The sequence below is a fragment of the Loxodonta africana genome, chromosome 1 (assembly GCF_030014295.1).
Source record: "Loxodonta africana isolate mLoxAfr1 chromosome 1, mLoxAfr1.hap2, whole genome shotgun sequence".
Lineage (NCBI taxonomy): Eukaryota > Metazoa > Chordata > Mammalia > Proboscidea > Elephantidae > Loxodonta > Loxodonta africana.
Window position 1 is genome coordinate 201,551,179 of NC_087342.1, and position 12,770 is coordinate 201,563,948.

At 39.4% G+C, this 12,770-nt stretch overlaps 1 protein-coding gene across 1 annotated transcript in view; it reads right to left on the reverse strand.

Moving 5' to 3' along the window:
- The window catches only part of SLC2A12 (solute carrier family 2 member 12), a 78,826-nt gene that overhangs the window by 19,840 nt on the left and 46,216 nt on the right, over positions 1-12,770 (reverse strand). The window contains 1 exon segment of the mRNA XM_010591111.3: positions 11,206-11,328. Coding sequence (XP_010589413.2) covers positions 11,206-11,328 — 123 coding nt within the window.

Sequence of the window (12,770 nt, forward strand, 5' to 3'; positions counted from 1 at the left end):
CTTTCTCTGGTGAAGTAAATAGCCATGTTATAACTATCACAGTTTAAACCATTACCATCTTCTTGGTAGCATGCTTTTCTTTTTCAAAATAGTAATATATTATTATTAATACCAAAACAAAACAAAACAAAAAACTCCTGCTCATGGCAAAAGCAGAGCCTCAAACAACACAGAAACAGAATGCAGAAAGTAAAATATCTCCTCTCCCTTGCCCTCTGCAATTCCTCTCCTTGGGAATTACCACTATAGCAGCTTGGTTTCTTTGGTGGTCAGCATTTTTAATGACATACAGATGGATTTTTCTTGAAATGAGCTCACCCTTCTTTACTTTGATTTGAATAAATCACTTCATGCTGGCAATAGTTCATTATTTATTTATATTTTTTGTTTATTTATTGTACTTTAGATGAAGGTTTACAGAACAAACTAGTTTTTCATCAGTTAGTACACACATTGTTCTATGACATTGGTTAACAATGTCAACACTCTCCCTTCTCAACCCTGGGTTCCCTATTACCAGCTTTCCTGTTCCCTCCTGCCTTCCAGTCCCTGCCCCAAGGCTGGTGTGCCCTGCTAGTCTTGTTCTATTCCATGGGCCTACTCAATCTTTGGCTGAAGGGTGAACCTCAGGAGTGGCCTCATTACTAAGCTGAAAGGGTGTCCAGGAGCCATACTCTCAGGGTTTCTCCAGTCTGTCAGGCCAGCAAGTCTGTTTTTTTTGGGGGGGAGGGTGTTAGAATTTTGTTCTACATTTTTGCCCACCTCTGTCTGGGACCCTCTATTGTGATCCCTGTTAGAGTGGTCACTGTGGTAGCCGGGCACCAACTCGTTGTACTGGACTTAGTCTGGTGGAGGCTGTGGTAGGTGTGGTCCCTTAGTCCTTTGGACTAACCTTTCCCTCGTATCTTTAGTTTTTTTCATTCTTCCTTGCTCCCAAAGGGGTGAGACCAGTGGAGTATCCTAGATGGCCACTCACAGGCTTTTAAGACCCCGGATTCTACTCACCCAAGTAGAATGTAGAACGTATTTCTTTATAAGCTATGCATTACCAGTTGAGCTAGATAATCCCCGAGATCATGGTCCCCACAGCCCTCAGCCCAGCAATTCGGTCCCTCAGGGAGTTCAGATGTGTCTATGGAGCTACCATGACCTTGCCTTGTACAGGTGGTGTTGGCTTCCCCAGTATTGTGTACTATCTTACCCTTCACCAAAGTTTCCATTCATCTATTGTCTATAAAGTGTTTTTCCATTCCCACCCCTCCCCTCCCTTGTAAACATCAAAGATTGTTTCTTTTTGTATGTAAACCTTTTCATGAGTATTTATAGAAGTGGTCTCATACAATGTTTGTCCTTCTGTGATTGACTTATTTCACTCAGCATAATGCCCTCCAGATTCATCCATGTTATGAGATGCTTCACAGATTCGTCATTGTTCTTTATCGTTGAGTAATACTCCATTGTGTGTATGTACCACAGTTAATTTATCCATCTGTTGATGGGCATCTAGGTTGTTTCCATCGTCTTGCTATTGAGAACAATGCTGCAATGAACATGCGTGTGCATATGTCTATCTGTGTGAGAACTCTTATTTCTCTAGGATATATTCCTAGGAGTTGGATTGCTAGATCATATGGTATTTCTATTTCTAGCTTTCTGAGGAACAACCATATCATTTTCCAAAATGGTTGTATCATTATACATTCCCACCAGCAGTGCAGAAGAATTCCGATCTCCCTGCAGCCTCTCCAACATTTGTTGTTTACTATTTTCTTGATTCATACCAGTAATGCCGGGGTGAGATGCTATCTCATTGTGGTTTTGATTTGCATTTCTCTAATGGCTAGAGATTGTGAGCACTTCCTCATGTGTCTGCTGGCTGCTCAAACATCTTCTTTGGTGAAGTGTCTGTTCATTTCCTTTGCCCATTTTTAAATTGAATTATTTGTCTTATGTTGTAGCTGTTGGATTTTTTTTGTAGATTTTAGAGATTAGACCTTTGTCTGATTTGTAATAGCCAAATTTTTTTCCCCAGTCTGTAGATTCTCTCTTTACTCTTTCGGTGAAGTCTTTTGATGAGCATAAGTGTTTAATTTTTAGAAGATCCCAGTTGTCTAGCTTATCCTCTGGAGCTGTGTATTGTTGGTTGTGGTTGGTATCCTGTTAATGTCATGTATTAGGCCCTCTAGAGTTGATGCTATTTTTTCTTCTATGAACTTCATGGTTTCTGGCTTGATATTTAGGTCTTTGATCCATTTTTAGTTTTTGTTTATGGTGTGAGGTATGGGTCCTGTTTCCTTTTTTTGAAGATGGACACCAAGTTTTGCCAGTACCATTTATTAAAAAGACTGTCTTTTCCCTATTTGATGGACTTAGGGCCCTTGTCAAAGATCAGGTGACCGTAGGTGGATGGATTTACATCTGGGTTCTCAATTCTGTTCCATTGGTCAATGTATCTGTCATTGTATCAGTACCAGACTGTTTTGACTACCACAGCTGTATAGTAGGTTCTGAAGTCAGGTAGTGTGAGTCCTCCTACTTATTCTTTTTCTTCAATACTGCTTTACCTATCCAGGGCTTCTTCCCTTTCCATATAAAGTTAGTGATAAATTTTTTCATCTCTTTAAAGAATGTTGTTGGTATTTGAGTAGGGGTTGCATTCTATTTGTAAATTGCTTTGGGTAGAATTGTCATTTTCACAATGTTGAGTCTACCTATCCATGAGCATGGTATGTTTTTCCATTTATGTAGATGTCTTTTGATTTCTTACAGTAGTGTTTTGTAGTTTTCTTTGTATAGGTCTTTTACATCCCTGGTTATATTTATTCCCAAGTATTTTATTTTTTTAGGAGCTATTGTAAATGGTGTTGTCTTCCTGATTTCCCTTTCATCGTTTTCTTTATTGGTGTGTGGGAATCCACCTGATTTTTGCACATTTATCTTGTATCCTGCTATTCTGCTGAATCTTTCTATTAGTTCCAGTAGTTTTCTCATGAAATCTTTTGGGTTTTCTATGTATAGTATCATATCAACTGCAGATAGGGAGAGTTTAACTTCTTCATTACCAATTTGGATGCGCTTTATTTCTGTTTCTTGCCTTATTGCTCTAGCTGGGACTTTTAACACAGTGTTAAACAGGAGTGGTGATAAAGGAGATCCTTGTCTTGTTCCTGTTCTCAAGGGGAATGTTTTCAGCCTCTCTCCAGTAAGAATGATGTTAACCATTGGTTTTGCATAGATGCCCTTTATTACGTTGAGAAATTTTACTTCTATACCTATTTTATTGAGAGTTTTTGTCAGGAATGTGTGTTGGACTTTGTCGAGTGACTTTTCTGCATCGATTGAGATGATCATGTGATTCTTTTCTTTCTTTTTATTTATGTGGTGGATTATGTTGATTGATTTTCTAATGTTGAACCATTCCTGCATACCTGGTATGAATCCTACTTGGTTGTGGTTTATTATTTTTTTGATATGAGGCTGAATCCTATTTGCTAGAATTTTGTTGAGAATTTTTGCATCTATATTCATGAGAGATATTGGTCTGTAATTTTCTTTTTTTGTGGTGTCTTTGCCTGGTTTTAATATCAGGGTTATGCTGGCTTCACAGAATGAATTCAGAAGTACTGCTTCCTTTTCTATGTTCTGAAATAGCTTGAGTAGTACTGGTATAAGCTTATCTCTGAATGTTTGGTAGAATTCTCCAGTAAAGCTATCTGGGCCAGGGCTTTTTTTGGTTGGGAGTTTTTTTTTTTTTTTTTATTACTACCTTTTCAATCTCCTCTCGTTATGGGTTTGTTCAGATTTTCAACATCGTTTTGTGTTAGTATGGGTAGGTAGTGTGTTTCTAGAAATTTGTCCATTTCCTCTAGGTTTTCAAATTTGTTGGAATATAGTTTTTCATAGTACTTTGTTATGATCCTTTTTATTTCTGTTGGGTCTAATGTCCCCCATTTCATTGCTTATTTGAGTTATTTTTGTCTTCTGTTTTTCTCTTGTCAGTTTGGCCAGTGATTTGTCAATTTTGTTGATCCTTTCAAAGAACCAACTTTTGGATCTGTTGATTTCTATTGTTTTTCTATTCTCTATTTCATTTATTTCGGCTCTGATCTTTATTATTTCCTTTCCTCTGGTGGATGTGGACTTCTTTTGCTGTTCTCTTCCTATTTGTTCAAGTTGTGTAGCTAATGTTTTGATTTTGTCCTTTTCATCTTTTTTGATGTGTGCATCTATCGCTATAAATTGACCTCCGAGCACTGCCCCAAAGGTTTTGGTATGATATGTTTTCATTCTCATTTGATTCTAGGAATTTTTTTATTCCATCTATGATTTCTTCTATTACCCAGTGTTTTTAAGCAGGGTGTTATTTGATTTCCATGTACTTGTTTTTTTTTTTTTTTTTCCTTACTTTTCCTGTTGTTAATTTCTACTTTGATGGCATTGTGGTCAGATAAGATACTTTGTATTGTCTCAATGTTTTGGGTTTTGTTGAGGGTTGCTCTCTGGCCTAAGATGTGGTCTATTCTGGAGAACATTCCATGTGCATTGGAAAAGAATGTGTACTTTGCAGCTGTTGGGTAGAGTGTTCTATAAATGTCTGTGAGGTCAAGTTGGCTGATTGTGCTCTTTTGCTCTTCTGTATCTTTGCTGAGTTTCTTTCTAGATCTTCTGTCCTTTATGGACAGTGGTGTGTTGAAGTCTCCTATTATTACTGTGGAACTGTCAATTTCTCTTCTCAGGTGCTGTTAGAGTTTGTTTTATGTATTTTGGAGCCCTGTCATTGGGTGCATAGATGTTTATTATGGCAAGTCTTCATGATGGATTGTTCCTTTAATCACTATTTAGTGTCTTTTATGGTGGATTTTGTTTTAAAGTCTATTTTATCTGAGATTAGTATTGCCACTCCTGCTCTTTTTTGGTAGTTATTTGCTTGATATACTTTTTCCATCCTATAATCTTTAATAAATTTACATCTTTGTTTCTAAGGTGTGTCTGTTGTAGACAGCATATTGATGAATCCTTTTTTTTTTTTTTTTTTTTTTTATCCATTCAGTCACTCTGTGTCTCTTTATGGGTGCATTTAGGCCATTTACATTCAGTGTAATTATTGATAGGTGTGAGCTTATTGCTGTCATTTTGTAATGCCTTTTTCTGTGGTGGTAACATTTTCTTTATTCCTCTCCTGTGCTGAGTTCCTTTTGTTTGTGGATTTCTTTCTTTTTTGTAGATTTTGTTTTTTTGAGGCTTTATGTTTTTCTTCTTTATTTTGATGAGTAGGTTTATTAACTTTCTTTGTGGTTACCTTGAAATTTACCATTATCTTGTGAGGTTTGAACCAGGCTATTATTACTTCATATCACCTTGCCTTCCTCTCTGTTAGAAAGTTCTATACCTACACTGTTTATTCCCTCTTTTATTGTTCTGATGTTGTTGTCATTTACAGATTAACCTCTCTGGTTCCCTGTTGCAATTATTTTGGTTTTGGATAGTCCTTGAGAGTTTATTTCCTAGGTTGGTATCTGGCTGGTATAATCGTGCATCCTAGATTCAGGCTGTGGTCTGATGTTTTTTGTTCTCAGACCAAAGGACTCCTTTTAATAATTCTTCAAGTTTGGTTTGGTTTTTACATATTCCGTTAATTTCTGTTTATCTGGAAATGTCCTAATTTCACCATCATATCTGAACGAAAGTTTTGCAGGATATTATTATTTGTGGTTGGCAATGTTTTTTCTTCCAAAGTTTTATATATGTCATCCCATTGCCCTCTTGCCTGCATGGTTTCTACCAAATAATCAGAGTTTAGTCATTGTTTTGCCTCTGTGACTTTTTTGTTTTTCTCAAGCTGCTTGCAGGATTTTTTCTTTGTTTTTGGTTTTAGCGAGTGTGATTGGTGTTTTTCTTTTGGAGGTCTATCCTATATGCAGTTTGTTGAGCTTCTTGGATGGTCAGCTTTTCATCATTCATGATATTAGGGAAGTTTTCTGCTGGCAATTCTTTAATGATCCTCTCTGTGTTTTCATTTTCTCCCCCTGTTCTGGAAATCTGATCACTTGCAAAGTTTTGCTTTTGATTGTATCCCACATAATTCTCAGGGTTTGTTTGCTTTTCTTTGTTCTTTTTTCTGATTTTTCCCCAAACAGAGTTGTATCCAAGTGTTTGTCTTCAATTTCACTGATCCTGTCTTCCATCATTTCAAACCTTCTTCTCAGCCCTTCTTTGACACTGTCCATTTCTGAAATCTTGCTGTTTATCTTTTGGATTTCTAATTGTTGTTTTTGTATGATTTCTAGTTGTGCATTTATTTTGGCATTTTGTTTCTGTATTATTTTCCTGAATTATTCCTTTTTTTTTTTTTTTTTGGTCTGTATTTTCCTTGAAATTTTCTGCCTTTTCCATAAATTTGTCTATTTTTGTCTGCTTTTTGCTTTAACTCTTGGGTAGTTCTGAATATTAGAGATTTGAATTCCCTAACAGGTAGTTCTAGTACCTTTTCTTCTACTGGAAAGTCATTTGATATTTTATTTTCCGTGCCTACTGGAACCATCCTGCCCTGTTTTTTTTTTTTTTTTTTTTTTTAATGTTTTGATATTGTCTGCTGTCTTTGGGACACTCTTTAGTTATTTTCTTAGTTTCTTAATTGTAAATTTGTTTGTCTCATCCTGGTTTTTTATGTCTCAGCAGGTGGGCTGTGTGTTCTTTGTTGTTTGCTTGTCTGTAGTTGCAATACTTTTCACCTCTTTGTCCAATGGGCAGGGCCAGTCACTCAGCTATGGTGCAGCAGCACAGGTCTAGCTGAAGGGGAAGGGCTGGGATGGATTGTTTGGGGCATGTACTAGGGCCAACACGGAAGACCAGGAATCAGTGCAGGGCAGGTTCCAGTAGGCTGTGTCTATGCTGCTCAGAGGCATGATGTTCAGTGCACAGTGTAAGTAGGCAGGAAAGAAGGGGGATGGTAGAATGGGTATGGGAAAGAGGAGAGAGAAACAGGAGCCAAACACACACACACACACACAGTGCAAAGGGAGCTTGTCATTGGAGTGGAGAGATAAGAACCTGAGAAATGGAGAGAGGCAAAAATGAAAAGAAAAAATAACTAGATAAAAATATGGAAAAGAGAAAAAAAAAAGGGAAGAAGAAAAGAAAGGCTTCTAGGGGTCCCACCAATGTGGCCATGAAGACCGGGAAAGTCTCCCAGGTTGCATGCACAGTATTGCTTGGCTAGAGGGAGTATATATGTCACATAGCACCAGGTATTCAGGAGATAAGAAAAGAAGGTAAATATAGACAGAAGAGAACTGAGAAATGAAGAAAGACAGAGCAGGAAAAAGACAGAAGGAAAAAGAAATGCCCCCAGGGATCTCATCTACACAGCTGTGCAGGTTTGGGGAGTGTCCCCTAGGCCGTGCAGTACAGCCCAGCTAGAAGGGGTTCCCAAGTGTGAAAAAGAGAAAGAAAACAAAGAAACAAAACAAAACAGAACAAAGCAAAACAAAACAAGCAAAAAAAAAAAAAAAAGCCCCAGGGATCCCACCAGCACGGTGTCACAGGCCAGGGGAGTGGATCCTCAGTCAAGCAGGGCTTCACAGCCTTTCAAGAAGAAGCAAAGATGGCATACAGAGCCAGGTGTTTGAGAGAAAGGAGGAGGAAGTGGTGGGAGGCACAGAAGAGATGGAAAGAAGCAACCCCAGCTCAGCCTCCCAGCCAGTGTGGACTGGGCAAATCCAAGTGGCCTGGGGCAGAAGCAGTTGCCTCCTGGCTAAGAGACTGTAGCTGGTGGGAAGCAGAGGAGGCCAAAGCGGGAGGGGAAGAAGAGTGTGGGTTAGGAAAGCATATATCGCTCATTACCAGGTGCTCTGTCTCTTGCTGGGAACTTCATGAGCTCCCTGTCCGTGGATCTGCAATGTGGGTGGGGGGAATTCAAGAGTAATGGATGCTACACTTCCCAGCCCGCTGAGCCACCACAGCCAGCCAGGAAGCTCAGATGTAGAGCAGCAGCAAGAGGATAGGGGATGGGAAAGTGTGTATCACTGGTTACTGGGTGCTCTGTCTCCTGCTGGGAGCTCTGTGAAGCTGATTTCCCGAGCTTCCTGTCAGCCGATCTCTGACAGGAGTCCAAGATGGTGAATCCCTACTGCGTTAGTTGATAAGAAACCTTGGCACGTATCTCTCCTCCGTCTCGGTCCTCTGTCAGTTTCTTACTCCATTCGGTGTTTGGCTAAGTTCTTCATCTCTTCATTTGACACTTTGGTTTCCGGCAATGACATTTGTCTCTGTTTTACTTGGTTTTTCAGGTCTTTGCTGTGGAGGGACAGAGTGGTACTTCTGTCTATGGTGCCATGTTGGCCCGAAGTACAGTTCATCATTTTTTAAGAGCTCTATTTGTAATGTTTCTTCTTGGGTTCAGAGAAAAGAGTGATAATGATTCCACTGAAAGCTATCAACTTGCTAAGATGCATCAGCAAGAAGCAGGATTCCCAAGCTTTCAGTGGATTTCACCTACCAGCCTAGTTTTTCCTTTGAGCATTTCTAGTCAAAGGTACGGTCCCTTTGTATTCACTGATTGAAGGTAAGGCCCATTTACTGGTGAGGGGGAGCCCCCAAAGCACTGGTGTCCACCACTGAAATTGTGTCACCCCCCTGGCTGAACAGCAGAAAAGTTGAGTGTTGCAGGGAGTAGTGAGAAAAAAGCTGACTCTTTTTGAATGTAAGCTCAGGCCAACCACAGATTTAAGAGTTGCAAACAGCCTTTTAGTTAGCAGCTGCAGCCACAAATCATGGTTGGCCTGTTCTAGAAAACTTAACTGAGGAAGTTGTATACTGAGGCAGCTTTAGTAAGTGCAGAGAAGGATCTAAGCATATTACCCACTTGTCTATCAGTTGGTTGTGCTGCAGTGGGGAGAAGTGGAAAAAAAGAACAGCACTGCAGTTCTTTTGGCAATTTTAATTAAACCCCCACCCCTCTGTGCTTTCCTTTGCTGCTGGCACAGGGTTTTGCCTAAGTGATTGTTTAATAAAGATATTGTAGAATTGGTTCTGCTTCCCTCTCAGGGACATAAAACTAGAATACAAGAACCTGAACAAACCAAGAAGGTCATCTCATCAAATCAGTTCCCCAATTCTGTTTGAAAATTTTCAGTAACAAGGAGCTCACCACTTCACAAAAACTGTGAAGTTAAATCTACCTTACTTAGAGTCCAAATCTACCTTTCAGTAAATTCTGTTGGAGGTCCTGCTTTGTCCTTTGACATTACACACTTCATCTCCTCCTCCCTGTTTGCTTCGTGACATCCATTCAAATATTTGAATGTATCTCCATCCTTTCCCTGAATATCCTCTCATCCAAGTCAAACATCCTGAACTCTTCCAAACGTTCTTCACAAATCATAGGTGACATGCCCTCCTCATCCAAGTCGCTCTCCTTTGGTGGACACACTGTAATTTTTAAGCACTCTCTTTACAATATTTAATCATCCTCTTAAATTATTGCTGAGCACAATACTGCAGCTGTGTCATGACCACTGCAGAGTAAGTTTGTCTAACTGGAGCACTCTTGATCTCTAAAATTACATTAAGAGTTTTGGCATTCAAGGGCTTGTTGCCAAGTAGAACCCTTACATCTTTTAGATATCTCTATCCTGTACTTGAGAAATTGATTTTTTTTTTTTCAAAATAAGTACAGAATTTCAAACTCATTTCAATTAAATGTCATCTAAAGGTTTTCAGATCATTCCAGGATGTTGACTGAGAACTTCCAAGTCTTCATTGCTCATCTAATATATTAACTGTCCTTCCCAGGGATGATTTGCTGTTTTCATCCCTCATCATCTCTATGTCTCTGTCTCAAAGAGCAGATAAGGTATGTGTGTACATATGTGTGTACATGTGTGTGAAGGTGAAGGGCACGTATCTAAGTATGTGATGAGGGTAGGAAAGGTACAGTCAGTGCTCATGAGATAATGACCAGCACTTTTATTTCTTTTAGTCTTGGGCTATCTTTAAAAAATGAAGGACATACGCATTGCAAATATTTATATAAAATCCCAAACCATGCTTAAACAGCAATTCCAAAAGTTAGTTTTCAAAAGTGGATGTGTGAAAAAAAAACATATGTATAAATATATATATGAGCCCTGGTGGTGCAGCAGTTAAGAACTTGGCTGCTAACCAAAAGGTCAGCAGTTCAAATCCACTAGCTGCTCCTTGGAAATCCTATGGGGCAGTTCTACTCTGTCCTGTAGGATTGCTATGAGTTGGAATTGACTCAATGACAACGGGTTTGGTTTTTAACATATATAGAAAAATATATGAAAGAACATATATATTTAAAAAAAGAAAAGGAACCCCAATTCATTGGTCAGTTTTGGAGAACGCTGGGGGGCCATCTCATTATTTTGAAAGGTGGCAAATAAAGAGAAAGTGTCAGTTATTTGCCTTTTTTATATGGTCCATATTTGAGGGTAGCCAAATAGTTCATGAGGAGAAACTCTCCTTAGAGAAATATTTTAGATAATACGTATTCCAGGTGGAGGGATACATCACCATCGGCTGTGCAGAAGTTTGCAAGCCAACAAAATCCAAATCTCTTCAGCCCTCTAGATGTAAATACCAATTTACAGGAAACACAAAGGACAGAGGGACATGTGACATGAATGCAATCAGTCAATTCCAGACTGAGGAAAACTCTATGAAACAAATGACCCAGTTTCTTTAACAATAACAAAAAAAGAAATGGCAATTAAACTTACAAATTATAGGAGACTGGTCAACCAATTGTAAATTATGTATTTGGATCCTGATTCAAACAAACAAACTAAAAAACAAGGATAAGACAATTGGGGGACTATCAGCACAGAGTGGATGTTTCACATTAAGGAATTATTCATATTTCTAGATGTGTGTGATAATGATATTGTGGCTATATTTTGTAAATGTCTTTTAGAGATCCATGCTGAAATTTACAGACAAAATAACATTATGTCTGGGATATGACTCGAAATAATTTGGGGAGTAAAGTAGATGGGGCTATAAATTGGTTATGATTGATAACCATTTAAGTTGGGTGGCAGGGATATCAGGTTTGTTGCCATTGTCTTTACTTTTTAATACATTTGAAAATATCCATATTAATATCTTTTTTAAGTGGATGCATTTCCCTAATATTTGCTGTCAGGAAACAAAATACATTAGAGGAAAGTAACGATTTCTTACCAGTTACAGTCAAAAAGGTCAGAGAGATGAGGAGGTTGATGCCCCAGTTCATGCTAGAAGTTAAAGCCATGGCTCGTCCTCTAATCCCACCAGGAAAAATCTCGCTGAGCACCAGCCAGGGCACTAAAAGAAGGGGAAAAGTGGGCAGGGACAGTATAATTAACAAAAACGCATTGACATTGTACTGTGCAAGCCCGCCATCACTGTCTTGGTCCTGCATGGATTTGTGGTTGGACGGCTGCGGCATTTCCTACCTGGGCAGGATGGAGGAGCGATATGCTTTCTCCTCACCTCCAGCTGGGTGAGAAAGAATTTAGGAGAAGCACCGGGAGAGCTTGACAAAGGTCCCAGGGACTTGGGTGGGACGAAAGATGCTAGTAACTGATGCTGACCTGAAAACCAAAAATGGGAGGGGCAGCTGGCTCTACCTGCCTGGCAGCAACAAGACAGCTAGCTTTGGACATCTGCCAAGCGAACAGCATTAGTGCCAGATCCCAGCCACACCTGCTATGAGACTGTGCCCTTTCCTGTATTTTCCTTTCCCTCTGACCTTGAAGAAGTCCAAAATCACAGCTAAGTGGCTAGGAAATAGAGTTAGGAGGGTGATGGGAAGCCCACTGATCTCCCTTCTCCTTCTTGGCTTCCTGGCCTAGGGCAATGACAAGCTAGGTGGAGAAGAAGCTCTAAATTAGATAGTGCTCAAAGATTTGATTATTATACCAGGCGAAACATTTGAATTTCTGAAATGAGACTCTTCTTGGCACTAAAATAAATCAGAGGACTTTTTATTATCTAAGAGTGACAGGGAATGTTATGGGACCTGCCTGACGGGGTTAGAAAGGGCAGTTGAGGAGCAAATTAACTTGTCTTCTGTTCACAACCTATCAAACCCAGTTTCCTTAATGAAATAGCTCTGAGTCATTACTATGGGCTGAACACTTTTTTTTTTTAATTTTACTTTGGATGAAGGCTTACAGAGCAAATTAGTTTCTCATTAAACAATTAATACACATACTGTTTGTGGCATTGGTAGCCAACCCACAACATGTCAACACTCTCCCCTTCTCGACCTTGGATTCCTCATTACCAGCTTTCCTGTCCCCTCCTGCCCTCTCGGCCTTGCTCCTGGGCTGATGTGCCCATTTAGTCTCATTTTGTTTTATGGCCCTGTCTAATCTTTGGCTGAAAGGTGAACACTTAGGAGTGACTTTAGTACTGAGTTTCAAGGGTGTCCAGGGGCCATACTGTCAGGGTTTCTCCAGAGGGCTGAGCACTTTATAAACATTATCTCACTTGATGCTCACAAAAACCCTACAGGGTAGGAATGATTACAATCCCTCTTTGACAGAAGAGGAAACTGAGGCTGAGAAGAGTTAATAACTTGCTAAGGTCACAGAGCTTGTAAGTGGCTTGCTAAGGTCACAAGAGTTTGTGAGCGGCAGAGGTGGTATTGAGCCCTTGGCAGCCAGACTTTGGAATGCATGCTTTTTAATTACTGTGCTCTCTTGGTAGCAGCTCAATAAACATTTGTTAATGAATAAATACAAGTGGATTGTAAGCACTTT